Below are 14503 nucleotides of genomic sequence, written 5' to 3'. Positions count from 1 at the left end.
GACGCATAACATAAGATAAGATGTCTCCTCTAAAATCATATAATTTGGATTCTAACGTGCAATTTTCATGGTCGGTCAGGATTAAATCTTTCGTAATAATAAAAGATTCATGTTTGCGGGCATTATTATTTGTGTTTTTGGGAAAATTAATGGTACAGTATGTGTTTGTTGAGAAAAAAAAAAGAAGCGCGAAACCCATGTCCAGTAGTAGATAGGGGTCGCCATTCTAATAATGAAGATTATGATTTATAGCTGAGAAAATTAAAAGAAGATAATAATAGTGCCACTAGGGTTGTGCTCATAAAGCCAAAAGGCGCATTAACAATCCAACAACCACACCACTTTTCATTTCTTCATTGCTTTTGATGTTTCTTGAGAAAAATCCTGATATGCACCGTGCACCTGCCCAGGCAGTAGCTGCAAAAAAGTTAGTACCATTAAAACACACGTTATTCCCCAAGTTTGCCTCAAGAGTTGCCGGCTTTTGGGGTTAAATTTGGGATTAGGTTTAATTAATTAACTTCAAAAGTCTGATAAAAAAAGACAAAGACGTAGGGGAGGTATCTGGAGTAAGTGGGTTCTTCTTTAAGGCCTAGTAGAGGCTCCCCTACTAACTTTCCCGTAGTCCCACATCAATTTTAAGGTGTTTGGGGGTTGGGTAGTTAAGTCTCCAAGTTTGCCTCAAGAGTTGCCGGGTTTTGGGGGTTAAAGTTGGGATTAGGTTTAATTAACTAACTTCAAAAGTCTGATAAAAAAAAAAATTAAAACACACATTATAAATTCTTTCATAAAAAAAAACACATTATATATCATTAAATTCAATATTCCTTGTAAAATATTGTAGGCCGCATTGGAGTGATTTATGAGTATCATTTTACAGGACAAAATGCTTCGATTAGACGTCTTCAACCCTCCTCCCTAATCAAATCAAATCGTGCTGAACGATTTTTAACAATTTGTTAATAAAATTTCCTTGTATTATAAAAAGAATGATGGAACAAATTGGAGTATAAAAAAATAAGTCACCCATGTAATGTAGCGCTCTACCCTGCATGTCTGCCCAATTTAGTAGATTTACTTACCTTTATCTATTTATAAAAGATAGAGTGATTAGCGTTTAATGAAACATTTAACAAAATCAAACCTTTTTTCGCCCCTTAATTAGTGCCAACTACTGGAAGAATTATCAATTATGTGTGTAGCCTTCAGATGTCTCATGCAACAAGCCCTTGTTGTAAGCTTCTTCTTCTTCTACCAAATAATTCACCTAAACTTTTGAACAAAAATATTGAATGAGAAATAAAATCTAAACTTTTCTTTTGGGGCTTCATATCTAAATGTATCAATTGTATTGTTAGCTAGTTTGATATATGAGCTCCAAATCTATCCATTGGTGGGCTTGCTGGATGGGGGTTTCTCCCTTGAATCGATCTCCCTACCAGCTAAGGTGCGGGCCAGCACCGGCGGCCCTTCATGGGCCCAACCATCGTTCCCTAAAAGGCCGAACCATTCTTCAACATCGGGCCAAAAGCTCCCGCTCCTCTGGCTCCTGGTCATAAAATAAAAATCTCCGCTCCTCGTTGGATCACGACCGGGAGGTTTCTTAAATGTCAAGCTTTTTCTTCTATACCAATTCAAAATTATACTTTAGGCTTCCACTTAATTGAAAACAAAATGACTTTCAGTTGAAATTAGCCAAAAAAAAAAAATCTGAATGCCTCAAAGAAAATTTTTCAAATTAGTATTTTCAAATCATGCCCAATCATCATCATAATACAATACTAGATGGATTGATTTATACCATGACACCTTTATTTTCAACACACATTTCAAAAAAAAAGGTTATACTATCAAATAGACGCTGTAATTTTGAAAGTTATAGACATATATAAAACTTCCTTTATTGATCTATGCATCGTTTGGAATGTTAACTAATCATGAAAAAATCTAAAATTTCAAGAATGAAAATACATAGGGATGAGGACATAGGATTATAATAGTTTTGTGAAATCACTGAGGTTAGACCTAGTGATCAGAGGAGAGCTCTTAGAGTTATTCACGTAATTAGGTTTAGGGTTCGAATCCGTAGTCATGGATGGGAAGGGAGAAAAAAAAAGAAGATAGCTCTGTGAACTTTAGCAGGGAAGGTAAAAAATAAATAAATAGTAATAATACTGATAATAATAAAAGCTTTGAGAACTTTAGTGGTTATGAGTGAAAGGGTGGTTAAGAGCGTCAATAACTTAGTATTGCAGCGTTAATTCTTGTTTCCCGCCAAGAAAATATTATTCACAAAAAAAATCTAGTAATATTTTATCATTTAGTACATGGTGGATGTTACTTGTGCCCATAATTTACGCCTAAAAATTCCTGCCAAATTTGACTGCAAGGGCACTAAAATAAGTTTGAGTGATAGTTTGAAAGCAAGCAAATGGTAGAAGGCCAGCAAAATGCAAGAAGCAAGATTAGGGAAGCAAAAACTGGTTAGGAATTACGTACAAACATATCTAAATCCTGCAGAGTCTCTTGGGATGATTTCAGACCGCACTAACTTTATCCTAACGTGTTTATCCACATGAACATGAGAAAGAGAGAGGATGCTCCAGAACAAAAGCAAAAAGGGCTAAAGCAGTAGTCCTTGAAGTGAGGAAGGAAACGACACAAAGTGAAGTAAGCAAACTCGGCCTATGTGCCAGCACAAAAATGCTCATCAAATGGCTTCTTTACATTTGGAAGAGACGTCCAAAAGCCAAGAGATGGATGCCAAAACGGATATGCATTCCAAAAGGGATTCGCATGAGAGAGAAAAGCCGGTGGTTTTTTCCAATCAAATCTGTTGCTCCTCAGCATATAGAAATTGTAGTCTATAGTTACAGTATACTGGTAACATTTTGCCTCTCGCTCGGTGAAACAACAATAAAGGTGGAGTCTTGGAGGCCAGATTACCTCAAATCCCAACTGAAATCTTCTCCTTTTTTGTGTGAGAAAAAACATGTTGGAAGGGAAAGCTTTGATACAGGACACTGATATGCCAGTGAAGATGCAGATTCAAGCCATGGCTTCTGCTTCTCAAGCTTTAGATCTTTTTGATGTTGTTGACTGCAAATCCATTGCTACACACATAAAAAAGGTCAGATTTAATCCTTCGGATGGTCGAGTATCCATCTTTTTTTTTTATCCCCTGCTTGTTTGTTTATCTGAAGTGTCTCTGCGGGTGCTTTTTTTTTTTTTGGCAGGATTTTGATAGGAGATATGGGAGTGGATGGCAGTGTGTGGTGGGTTCAAACTTCGGCTGTTTCTTTACCCATACTAAAGGAACTTTCATCTACTTCACATTGGAGACACTAAACTTCCTCATCTTCAAAGGGGCTAACTCTCCTTCATCTTCTCCTTGATATGCCTTTTTTCCCCCCTCATCTTCTTGCTTTCTTAGGATGTCCATATTAAGTAGCATCCTTCTCTTTTCTAGTTTCCTTGTTAGTTTCAGACGTTAGAATAGCCCTATAATGCTGTGGAGAATATTTTTTAAATTCCTCGTTAATGTATAATGTACAAGTATACTAGTGCTTTTCTTTTTCTTGAAGACTTGAGTTTCTTCATTTGATTGGTGTTTCTATCTCATCTTCGTACAATTTATACAAAATAAATAAATAAATGACTACAGAATTGTTTCAGAACCCGTCTTCCCTTAACTCCGTTAGTTGCCAATGCTGCAATAAGAACAGGGGATCATTCTCTGGTTTAGATTGTCAAGAATTATGATGTGTCAAATACAAAACATAGAGGATATTAAGTAGGATTAGATAATCAGCTAATCTGTCCCTTGTGTAGGTTGCATCGAGCCAAGCTTAAAACTTGATAATAATCACCAACTTGTTCATGCACAAATTGAAATCAAGCCAATGATCCATCATGTATGATAAATCATGCTTGAAAACCGGTACTCATTGTGAGTGCACTTGACTGCAGGAATACAATTACAATGGCTGAATTGCTGATCTCTCATTCAAGTTTAAGCGCAATGTGTAGGGATACACGGGGCATACTGTGCAATTAAGTATTCACGTTACAAGGTCTCATTGGATTATCATTTTATGACTCTACAAGGTCTCCTCAAAATGCTCCTTGAAAGTTCAACGACAAGGCTTAAAAATCGATAGAGGCACATTTTGCTGAACCTACAAAGTGTAAGAAAGTGAAATGCAGTACCTCCTTACACCACTAGTTAAAGGAAAAGTAGATTATTTGCTAAGATCTAAGAAGAAGTGATAAAAAGATGCTATTCAAAGTACCAATAAGGTTCTTGGTCTAGATTCAGCATGCAGGCCAACTAACAAAGTCATTAGTTCCAGAATCTATGAGAATTCCAAGTGCTGAAACAATGATAAAAAATTGAAGGATCAGGACAAAACTTATACCATCATAAGCTTTCACACTACAGGAGTCAAGAGTGGTTTGCCTAGAAAGTGTGCTTCCAAGTTTGCAAGAACAAGATCAGCCATGGCCTTGCATGTTGCAACAGTATCACTTCCGACATGAGAGAGAAGAACAACATTTTGGAGTTGAAATAGCTTTTCAGGTATCTCAGGCTCATTTTCATATACATCAAGCCCAGCCCCACCTAACCGGCCTTCAACCAATGCAGAGACCAGTTCAGGTTCATCAACATGCGGACCTCGTCCAATGTTTATGAGGATCCCTTCTGGCCCCAGTGCATCAATTACCTCCCGATTGACAATGTGCCGGGTTTCATCTGTCAAAGCACAGGCAACTACCAGGATTTGGCAATTAGCAGCCAGATCAATGACACTAGAATAGTATTTGTAGTTTGCATTTGGTTTTCTGGATCTGGAGTGATAACCAATGGGACAGCCAAATGCTTTAGCTCTCTTAGCTATCGCCGAACCAATCCTCCCTAATCCAAGTATGCCAACCGATTTACCACTGAACTGGAAAGAACATATGGTAGACCAGAACACAAATATGAGAGACCAAGTAAAAGGCAAAGTTATTGCAGAAAATAGCCTTGCAAACAGAAAGAAAGTGCAACCAAAATTTAAATCCCATACATTGATCATGATGCTGTTTTCCTTTGTCAAAGATGCCATTTTTAACGTTTTCATTTATACTGTTTCTTTGCATCAAATGCATGTTTTAACTGCCCTGCGTAATTGACATAAACAAGAAATCAACCTCAAAGTAAAGGATTTCAGCCTGAGCGAATCCTGAGGCACATTTTGACTCCAAGATCCACGATCAAATCCCTCAATCTGAACTTTTTAGAAATCCAGGTCAAATCTGTCCTAGGTTTATAGTTACCAGGATCCTTTCAAGAACCATGGTGATCTCGTTTTCCATATTGATGCTTTTATTTCATTTTTGTGCCTCTTTTTGAAGTCCCATACTTTCCAGTTGGAACTTGGAACCCAAGATCTCGTTTGCCAAATCATATTGCCCCTTAGATGAACCAACGAATACATGTAACCAGCCTCCTACACCCACCAAAACACTACGTTTGCCATCTCATACCCCCATTGAATATGACGGCGCAAGTCAATGACAAATGAACTTATCAAATTCGATCACCTGAAGGCTGGCAATGCAAAAAGTGTCCATCCCTTCATGAAATCTCAAACTATTTTCTTTTATTCCTTTTTCCATTTGAAACAAAATTCAGACTTTTATACACGTTCATATTCTGACACTGCCAAAATTGAGCTCAAGAAACACGCAACAACTCAAAATGCAAAATACTCCGAAGTCCGAACAGACGAGTAACATATACCTACAAGTGTGTGTTCATACGTGTTTCTTTTATTTTATTTTTTCCCATTCAGAGAAGGGGAAGACAGGTCACAGAATTACACATATATTACCTTTGTAGTCAAACCAAAATCAGAATTTTTCCACAACCCATTTCTCAGAAAGCCATCAGCAACCGAAATTTTCCTCAAAGTAGCCAAAGCCAACCCAATGGCTAAATCAGCAACATCATCAGTAAGCACATCAGGGGTGTTTGTGACTCTAATCCCTCTTTCTTTGCACTTCACTAAATCGATTTTGTCCAAACCCACACTGTTACTGGACACGATTTCCAAGTTAGGAAGAGAGTCTATGAGCTCCGAGTCAGCACCCAAAACTGTGTTTCCAACAACTGCACTGATTAATTGTGAATTTTGTTTCAAGAAATCAGCTTTCATTTGGGAATCCCATAACTTCAAGAGTCGGAATCGTTTCTGGAGTTGTTCTTCGAGGTAGGATGACATTGGACACGTCATTAGCACGCCCTTGTTCTCCATAAGTTTTGATGAAACAACGCTGAGGATTCGAAGGGCTCTATGCAGATTTTGGTTGCGGCCTTGTGGGGAAGAGAATTTCCTCCTTCTTCTGTGGAAAAACGACGGCCAACGCATTCGGATATCTAGTGCTTTTGATTTTCACGTCACTTGTAAGGCGTGAGTTACTTTCCACGACTTTTGCTGTAAGGCAAAAGAAAACGTGACGAGAATTAAACTTTCCAAAATCAAGCTGTTGTTTGGCTATACTGGCAAAGTTCAAGCCTTCCATCTCCTGCTCAAACCTCGAAGGCGTACACCTTTTGAGGATCGTAACATCGGCAATATCTCTACATCCATTAATCTGCTCTTTTCTTTTTTTTTTTTTGGTCCCAGCCACTTTTCTACATTGTCTTGAATTTCTTGATGCAGGTCTATCATAAAATTCTAGTTAGTATTCTGCAAAATAAGAAAGAGAAAAGCAAAAGAAAAAAAAAAAAAAAAAAGAGGCACCAACAAAGCGTCGTACGCAGAACGCCTGTGCTTTTTCTAATCCACATATTATATTATGATCCATTTGCTTTGTGAATTCGAACATGATCCCAAATCCAGTTATGTTCATAAATGGCGTAAAATAAAGAAACCAGACAGCACTCAAGTCTCCAATGGCTTCACAAGACACTAAAATTTGTGCGCCAATGTAGTATTTACGACCAATATATATCTTTGAGTTTGAATTCGACTTGATCATGAGCTCGGACTTCGTTTGCAGCCCTAGTAGTGGACAAAACTGTGCCTCCAAGTTTGAGATGACAAGATCAGCCAATGCCTTCCGAGGTTCCACCGTGCACGTTCCTACATGAGGTGAGAGGACTATGTTATCAAGTCCAATGAATTGATCAGGAACTTCAGGTTCATTTTCAAGCACATCAAGCCCAGCTCCACCTAACTGGCCTTCTTTAAGAAGAGCAGATACCAGCTTAGGTTCATCAATGAGAGGCCCTCTTGCAATGTCGATGAGAATTCCTGTTGGACCCAATGCAGTGATCAAATCCTGATTGATTATGTGATGAGTTTCATGTATTAATGCACATGCACATGCAACAATAAGAACTTAGCAATAATGTTTGTATTTAGAATCCAGTTTCTTCGGACGGGAATATAACTGATTGCACAGCCAAAAGCCTCAGCTTTCTTAGCAATAGCCGATCCAATTCTGCCAAGACCTACAATTCCTACTGATTTGCCACTGAACTGCAACGCAAATGAACAAGTTGACTTGATATGATTTAGACTAAGAACTTCTCCTATTGTTGAAACGGGTATGGAAATTGAATAGGACACTTCTAGTCAACTGAAAGTCACATTTCTCTCACAAACTGATCAGAGCAAGCCATCTGAGTTGCTCAATAGCCCACGTGCATGAAATTAACCTTCTAAATTCTAATCCTGACATCGATGCACAGGAAGGTACCTTGTGCACTCAAGTTTGACCTTATAGTTTTAGGGTTTTAGCTTATCACCTCATCCTGCCTGCGAATATATAGACAATTCCCAAGCAAATTGGACTTCACCGATTACGGAAATACACCGCAGGGGGGGGGGGTGTGTGTGGTGGTTTAAAGCCCAGTTTCACTTGGACATTTCTACAAATAAAGGTTGGAACTTTCAAACAGCTACTACAAGATTTTTTATCAAATTTGAAGGTAGAAAACAACAAATTGTCGTAGCTCAAAGTTTCCCGAGAATGCTAAAGCGAAGTCAAACAGGACAGGATCAAAGGATACATAAAAAAACACACTTACAAGTAAGATGCATCAATAGTACACCAAATTTCCGGAGCCAATCGTGTCCAGTATCAAATAGATGAAGATGGTTGACATCAAGAATGAAGCTCCCTCACAATCATGAATTTACTACCTTCATAATTTAATCAAACTACAGGAGTCAAAAGTGGTTTGTTCAGAAAGTGAGCTTCCAGGTTTCCAAGGACAAGGTCAGCCATTGCCGTACGCGTTTCTATTGTCCCACTCCCTACATGGGGCAATAGGACTACATTGTCCAGACCAAAGAGCTCCTCAGGCGCTTCAGGTTCATTTTCAAACACGTCAAGCCCAGCCCCTCCCAAACGGCCTTCAACAAGAGCTGATACCAGCTCAGCTTCATCAACATGAGGACCTCTTCCGATGTTAATGAGAACTCCCTTTGGCCCCAATGCATCGATGACCTCACGGTTGATTATGTGACGGGTTTCAGGAGTTAGCGAACATGCAACAACCAGAATTTGGCAGTTGGAAGCCAAGTCAATGACAGATGGATAGTACTTATAATTTGTATCCGCCTTCTCTGATCTTGAGTAGTAACTGATTGGGCAGTCAAATGCTTCGGCTCGCTTAGCAATTGCAGTGCCAATTCTGCCTAAACCTATAATGCCCACTGACTTTCCGGTGAACTGCAAAGATGGCAACAATGGAGAAAAAGAAGTGAACAGTGAAACATGAAAGCGCATAATACCCAAATTGAATATATTCTGCCAACAGCATACAAACAAACAGTTTTCAGTTCACTAAACACTTGAGCTTGTCAGTTCACTATAAATTAAATAAAACATGTTTTGTCACAGTGTTCAAATATCATAGAAAGAACGATATGGCAATGAGATCACAGAATCCAACTACATAAAGGACCATGTCCCTGTAAAGGACCAACGTGTACAAGTAAGACTGAGAATCCGAAAAGTAGTCCACATTCCTGAAGAATAAAATAGCACAACTCAAAAAACTTGTCATTATATCTAACAGCCTCAACAGCATGAAAACTAAGAAGCCAGACAGACTTGGTTTGTGAGATGAAAATTGCAAGGATCGAGAAGGTTTGAGCTCAACTACCTCCCTCAAAAATCCCCCTCGATGAACATGATAGGAAAGAAAAATATGATATATCAAATTTAAAAATTCTATTCATGAAACTTTTAGCCTTTGGTAAACTTGGGAAGTTTAGTTATGGTGCCCACAAGACTTTCTACTATTGTTCTGCTCTATCCTACAAGCAAAAAGCTGCAATAGTGATTGATGGTCGTGCATAGACTGTTTTTGTCCTCACTGTTATGGATCAAGTTAGTAAAGAGCAACTCAAGACACAAACAGCATCTATCCTCATAAGAAAAGAAGGAAAGTTCAATAAGTTCCATATTGGTATGTAAAGGACAAGTGCTATCAGATTGTGCATAAAACTCCTCCTGTTAGAAATCAGCTCCAAGAAAATTCTGACCTCTAGTCTAAGACTTGATCCCATAACTAAAATAGTCTACTTTCTTTGAGTTGCTACCTTGGAATGCATCATAATCAAACATCAGAAGTTTTGGCTTCATAAATTGCAAACCAAGGATTTTGTCTAAGCTATACATCATAACATCAACCTTTGAATCCCTGAAAGTCAGGAAGATACTAGACAACAAGTGAACAGTACAGTACACTCTACACAAACAAGAGCAGCAATACATGTGAAACATCACAGTTCACTTCTGTTAGGACCATGAAGAAGATATTGTGATCAGAAATACTAATATTTAGACATGCCACTGGCCCTTTAAACCACACTGTGAAAGGAAAGGACAAATTTAACTAGACTCAGATGTAAAAGGGTATGTCGGCTTCTATGCCATGTGACCATGGTCCCCGTTGAGTAGGATTTCTATCTAAAACAGGATCTGATTATAAGTAAATTCCACTGTACATGGACGGGCACCTTACTTGTATGCCTTTTGGGACAATAAGAGAACATATAAATGTTTACTCTCTGTGATTGGTCAGTCATTATAGAGAGATTCAAGTTTGATGGCAAACATCAAAATATTATGAACTCAAGAAGGTAAAGAGGTTGCTAAACAACTGCAAGGCAAACAAAATCAGGAAAACTCTGGTGTTAAGCATGTTATTAGACACTATGAAGACACTAGTAACTTCTGATGACAAGCTCATCACTCCCATGAACAAGAAATATGGTAGTAGAACACAAAAAGAGAACAAAACAGATAAAAGAAAGTCAAATCCCTAGCAGTTAATTTAGTTCTCCAATCTCCAACATACTAATACTGTAATGCAAATATTCAGCAGCATTAAGCACGTTGAATCAATTCGCCAAACAATTGTTAAGAGACGAGCATGGCAACAAGAGTAACATGTCAGTAACCGGAGCAATCCAATTATCCAAAAGTCCCTAAAACTAATAAAATATAATACCAAGAACCCACGTCTTTGTTGTCAGCTGAAATGTCAATATAATACATAAAAATTGCTTCTTTTCTTGGTTTTAGCTTTTACAAACTATTATCAACAGAACCCAAAACCAATTACCCGAAAAGCGAAAAAGCCAAGTCAGAAAAAATTATGAATCAAACCTTCGTAGTCAACTTAAAATCACCAGTTTTCCACAATCCTTTTCTGACATAGCGATCACATTCACAAAGCCTCCTCAAAACCGCCAACATCAGCCCGATTGCCAGGTCAGCAACATCCTCAGTCAGCACATCAGGAGTGTTAGTGACCCTTATCCCCTTCTCCTTACACTTGTTCAAATCAATCTTATCTAAGCCCACACTAAAACTCGAAACTATCTCGAGCTTCGGGAGCGATTCAATCAGCTGGGCATCAGCGCCGGCCATGGAGTTACCCACAACAGCCCGGATTGAGTTTGAGTTTTCTTTCAAGAATTGCTGCGTCTGTGGAATATTCCAGTAGCGGAAGAGCTTGAAACGTTTGTCTAATTCTTGTTCTAGGTAGGAATTCATTGGACAAATCATCAGAACTCCGATTGACTCCATTATTACTCTCTTCGTTTTTTTTTCTCTTTTTTTTTTTTTTGTTTGGAACGGGAGGGAAAGAGTCAATTGTGTGGGGTTGTTACAATACTAGTATCTGTTTTATATATATATGGGAGCTTAATTGCTCGAAATTCCAATAGGATTGGGGAGTTGGGGGTAAGTACACTGAGTTGTGGTCAGCTTTTGAGAGCCCACCACAGGCTGGGGAGGTGGTGACGCCCGTTATGAACCAACAGATACAGATGGGATGCCGCCGGGATTTTCTGTCAGTATTTGCTTTCTTATTTTTATCTTTATTTTTAATTCTATCGTGGGTGGCTTGAGCTGGGGAAGGAATTCCTTTTTCCCAATATGTTTTGGTGTCTTGTGATTGGTTGTTAGGTGTTGGTACCACCGTGGAGGAATTCTCGAAGAAGAGATGAAAGACAAAAGGACGAGGACAGGGACAAAATAAGAAAATGTGTGAAGAAATAAAAAATTAGTTTTTTCACAAAAAAAAAAAGAGGGAAATTCCATGCAGACAATCCATATTAATTCGTACAATTATTTCGTCACTCTATTGTTCTATTTTCACGCAAGCAATCCAAACCCCGCCCCCCCAACCCCAGGTTTAACATTTTCCTTTGAGAAGTTTTATATCTGTCCAAATTTGACTATTAGATAATTTATGTGTGCAAAAGAGTCGAACTCAATCAAGCAGCTCGTGAGTTTTTTTGGTAAAAAATCAAGTTTGAACTCTGTTGATTGAGTTCGAGCAGATCGAACTACTTGACAAACTTGAACTCGAGTCTAATATATGAGTTTAATCGAGATCAATCGAGTTTCACATATATATATATATTTTTTCTTAATTTTTGTTATTTATTAGCATAAAATATATATTTTATTCCAAGCTTAAAATTATATAAAATATAAATTTTTATTTCTTATACTCTATTAATCTCGAATTGGGCTCGATTTGTATAAGTTTGAACTCGAGTTCGAATAAGACAAAATAAAATCGAACTTGACTTTTAAGAGTTCAACAAATTTAAACTCAAATTCGAGGTCGTAAAGCTTTTTAACTCAAATAGAGCTCAAGTGACTCGGCTCGATTATACCCTTATTAGATATCATGCTACTAGTAAGTGCACCACGAATGAAAAAGTTTCATATAAATATACAAACACCCAACTTATTAATTTATATACCAAGTGAGGTGCATTGAGTAAGACCTTTATGCGTGCACAAGAAAATTTTACAGTGGTCTTAGACCAACCACTATGATTAATAATCATATTTATTCTATTTACCTGTGAGTAGTTCCTCATTGCATTTCTAGCATAGCAGTGCAGTACACAATTTCATCCTATCCTCAAAACACAAGGTTGTAATTAGAACAGTGCTAACAAGTTAAAAATTTTATTAGGACAAATACTCTCATGCCAACAATTTCATCCCCTATTGAAGATTGAAGGTCATTTCTTCTTTCAGGTTCTAGATGATAGTTGAAATTGTTAAATGATTAACAAATGTCAAGAATTCAAATCACTGGTAATATGTGACTTCGCTGTAGCAACAGTACCGTTTCACTTTCCTATCAGCCGATTTGTGGTCAAGAATAAATTGAAATGGACGGCCACTAAACACAAAAGGCCTGAACAACACAAGGGTCATAGGCTTGTGGCTTATTATGGTAAAAGCAAACAACTAGAAAGTTCAACTACATTTGATGCCGAAGAGGAAATAAAGGGAGGGAAGAAAATAAACCTTTGAGGTGAGCTGGAAATCACCATTCTTCCAGAGTCCACGCCTCACAAACAGATCACACCCGCATATTTTCCTCAGCACAGCCAAAATCAAAGCAATCCCTAAATCAGCAGCATCATCAGTTATCAAATCCGGGGTGTAGGTGACCTTAATCCCTCTTTCCTTGCACTTGGCCAAGTCAATCTTGTCCAGTCCCACGCTGTACGAGGACACAATCTCCAACTTGGGTAATGCATCGATCAGCTCAGCATTGGCTCCGATGGTTGCATTCCCCACAACTGCTCGGATTTCCTGAGAATGCGGTTTCAACAGCTCTGATTTTTGTGGGAACTTCCAGAATCTTAGGAGACGGTAACGTCTGTCGAGTTCTTGTTCTAAGTACGGTGGTGACATCGGACATGTCATTAAAACTCCTATAGAATTAGAATCCATCTTCTTCTTGCTCGATGCTGTCTGCAGTAAATAGTGAAACACGAGCTTAATCGTTGAGGCTAATGGTTAGGTGGATGCGTCCTCTCGTTTGGTGGACTTTTGAGATGGGTTCAGTTCCCCTTGTTGTCTGGCTTTTGTGTGGATTCGAGTTGGCCCACGCAGCCCATAGGATGTAAGAAAATTTTTTATTTTCACCGAAAAAAAAACAAAAACTCTGCTTCTAGGAAAGTTGACTTCAACTTCAAGATAAAGAGTATTTAATGCAGCATGGTGAAAGCGGTGGACAAAGTGGACTGGACGTCAAAACTTTTGACTCAAAAGGCACAAAAATTAAAAGTTTGACAAAGGTTTAGAACCAATTTAGTTTAGGTGCTCGAACGATACTATGACAGACGGTTACGAATATGGATAACACGACTTGCAAAGCCAACTAAAGAAATATTTGGAGTGATTAAGTCACGGAAGATAAAAATGCTAAATGCTAAATCAATTATATTGAATTTCAAAACGCTAAATCAATTAAACTGAATTTCAAAAATCTTAATCTAAACACATACTATCATAATTATGGACCCATGTCACTTTTCGCGGTTTTTTTTTTTTTAGAAAAAGTTTTGGATAGATTCAATAATGTGATTGTCATGGGTCAAGTATACTTCTAAGAACCATAAGTAGGCATGTCAATGGATCGGATTTTATCCAGATCTAATCCAAACCCAAACCCAATGTATTTGGATAAAGTTTGGATTTAATTTTTCAAATCCAAACCCTATCCAAACTCAGACCTTGTAAAAGAGTTGTAGATTTGGATAGGGTTTGATTTTCTATGATCCATATCCAAATCCATACTCATATCAGACCTATGTATATATAATTAAATTATATATCTATATTAGCAAATTTAGAAAATATTCTAATATTCTATGGTTGTTAGATCCAATTCAGTAAAATTTCATGATTGTTCTCTTTTTTCAATCTAGTCCTAATTGTTATTGTAATTAGCACAAACTTTTTCAAAAAAAAAAAGTAGAAAAATAAATGAAAGATTGGACGTAGATATAGTTGAAATTTTAAAAATAAATCAAAGTAGTCAATAATAGTTATTTTTTGAGTTCATAATGTTGCATTCAACTTCTCGAATATTAATTTTGTTATTTGAAAATAAAAATTGGATGGTGTTTATATTTTTTGAAATCTAAATATTTTTAATATATTTTTACTTTAA

The 14503-nt window shown here is 37.6% G+C and overlaps 3 protein-coding genes across 5 annotated transcripts; 1 reads left to right on the top strand and 2 right to left on the bottom strand.

Annotated features, from left to right (window-relative positions):
• Window positions 1–2843: 2843 nt before the first annotated feature.
• LOC140005903 (dynein light chain 1, cytoplasmic-like) lies at window positions 2844–3583 on the top strand. The gene is made up of 2 exons (XM_072047121.1): window positions 2844–3130; window positions 3237–3583. The coding sequence occupies exons 1-2, from the start codon at window positions 2993–2995 to the stop codon at window positions 3393–3395; spliced, it is 297 nt and encodes a 98-aa protein (XP_071903222.1). The 5' UTR covers window positions 2844–2992; the 3' UTR covers window positions 3396–3583.
• A 400-nt stretch (window positions 3584–3983) lies between these two features.
• LOC140005899 (glyoxylate/hydroxypyruvate/pyruvate reductase 2KGR-like) lies at window positions 3984–6501 on the bottom strand. 2 transcript variants are annotated; one of them, XM_072047116.1, is made up of 3 exons: window positions 5877–6501; window positions 4419–4949; window positions 3984–4178 (listed from the first exon to the last, which is right to left on the bottom strand). In XM_072047116.1, exons 1-2 carry the CDS (start codon window positions 6411–6413, stop codon window positions 4431–4433), a joined length of 1056 nt encoding a protein of 351 aa, XP_071903217.1. In that variant the 5' UTR covers window positions 6414–6501; the 3' UTR covers window positions 3984–4178; window positions 4419–4430. The 2 variants fall into 2 exon arrangements, with proteins under 2 accessions (XP_071903217.1, XP_071903215.1); XM_072047114.1 differs by lacking the exon at window positions 3984–4178 and having other exon boundaries at window positions 4290–4949; window positions 5877–6498.
• Window positions 6502–7934: 1433 nt separating this feature from the next.
• On the bottom strand, window positions 7935–13368 carry LOC140005901 (glyoxylate/hydroxypyruvate/pyruvate reductase 2KGR-like). 2 transcript variants are annotated; one of them, XM_072047117.1, is made up of 2 exons: window positions 12847–13368; window positions 7935–8727 (listed from the first exon to the last, which is right to left on the bottom strand). In XM_072047117.1, exons 1-2 carry the CDS (start codon window positions 13276–13278, stop codon window positions 8209–8211), a joined length of 951 nt encoding a protein of 316 aa, XP_071903218.1. In that variant the 5' UTR covers window positions 13279–13368; the 3' UTR covers window positions 7935–8208. The 2 variants fall into 2 exon arrangements, with proteins under 2 accessions (XP_071903218.1, XP_071903219.1); XM_072047118.1 differs by lacking the exon at window positions 12847–13368 and adding an exon at window positions 10675–11247.
• Window positions 13369–14503: the final 1135 nt, after the last annotated feature.

This window comes from Coffea arabica, chromosome 4e, assembly GCF_036785885.1.
Source record: "Coffea arabica cultivar ET-39 chromosome 4e, Coffea Arabica ET-39 HiFi, whole genome shotgun sequence".
NCBI classification, from domain to species: domain Eukaryota; kingdom Viridiplantae; phylum Streptophyta; class Magnoliopsida; order Gentianales; family Rubiaceae; genus Coffea; species Coffea arabica.
This window is presented reverse-complemented; position numbering and strand designations above follow the sequence as displayed.

Bases quoted from the DNA above. Each gene is read 5' to 3' on its own strand.
- LOC140005903 (XM_072047121.1), top strand. From the start codon at position 2,993: ATGTTGGAAGGGAAAGCTTTGATACAGGACACTGATATGCCAGTGAAG. The intron at 3,131-3,236 runs GTCAGATTTAAT...TTTTTTTGGCAG, and splicing joins TTGCTACACACATAAAAAAG to GATTTTGATAGGAGATATGG.
- LOC140005899 (XM_072047116.1), bottom strand. From the start codon at position 6,413: ATGCGTTGGCCGTCGTTTTTCCACAGAAGAAGGAGGAAATTCTCTTCC. The intron at 4,950-5,876 runs GTAATATATGTG...TGTTCTTTCCAG, and splicing joins ATTTTGGTTTGACTACAAAG to TTCAGTGGTAAATCGGTTGG.
- LOC140005901 (XM_072047117.1), bottom strand. From the start codon at position 13,278: ATGGATTCTAATTCTATAGGAGTTTTAATGACATGTCCGATGTCACCA. The intron at 8,728-12,846 runs GTTTATTTTCTT...CCATCTTTGCAG, and splicing joins ATTTCCAGCTCACCTCAAAG to TTCACCGGAAAGTCAGTGGG.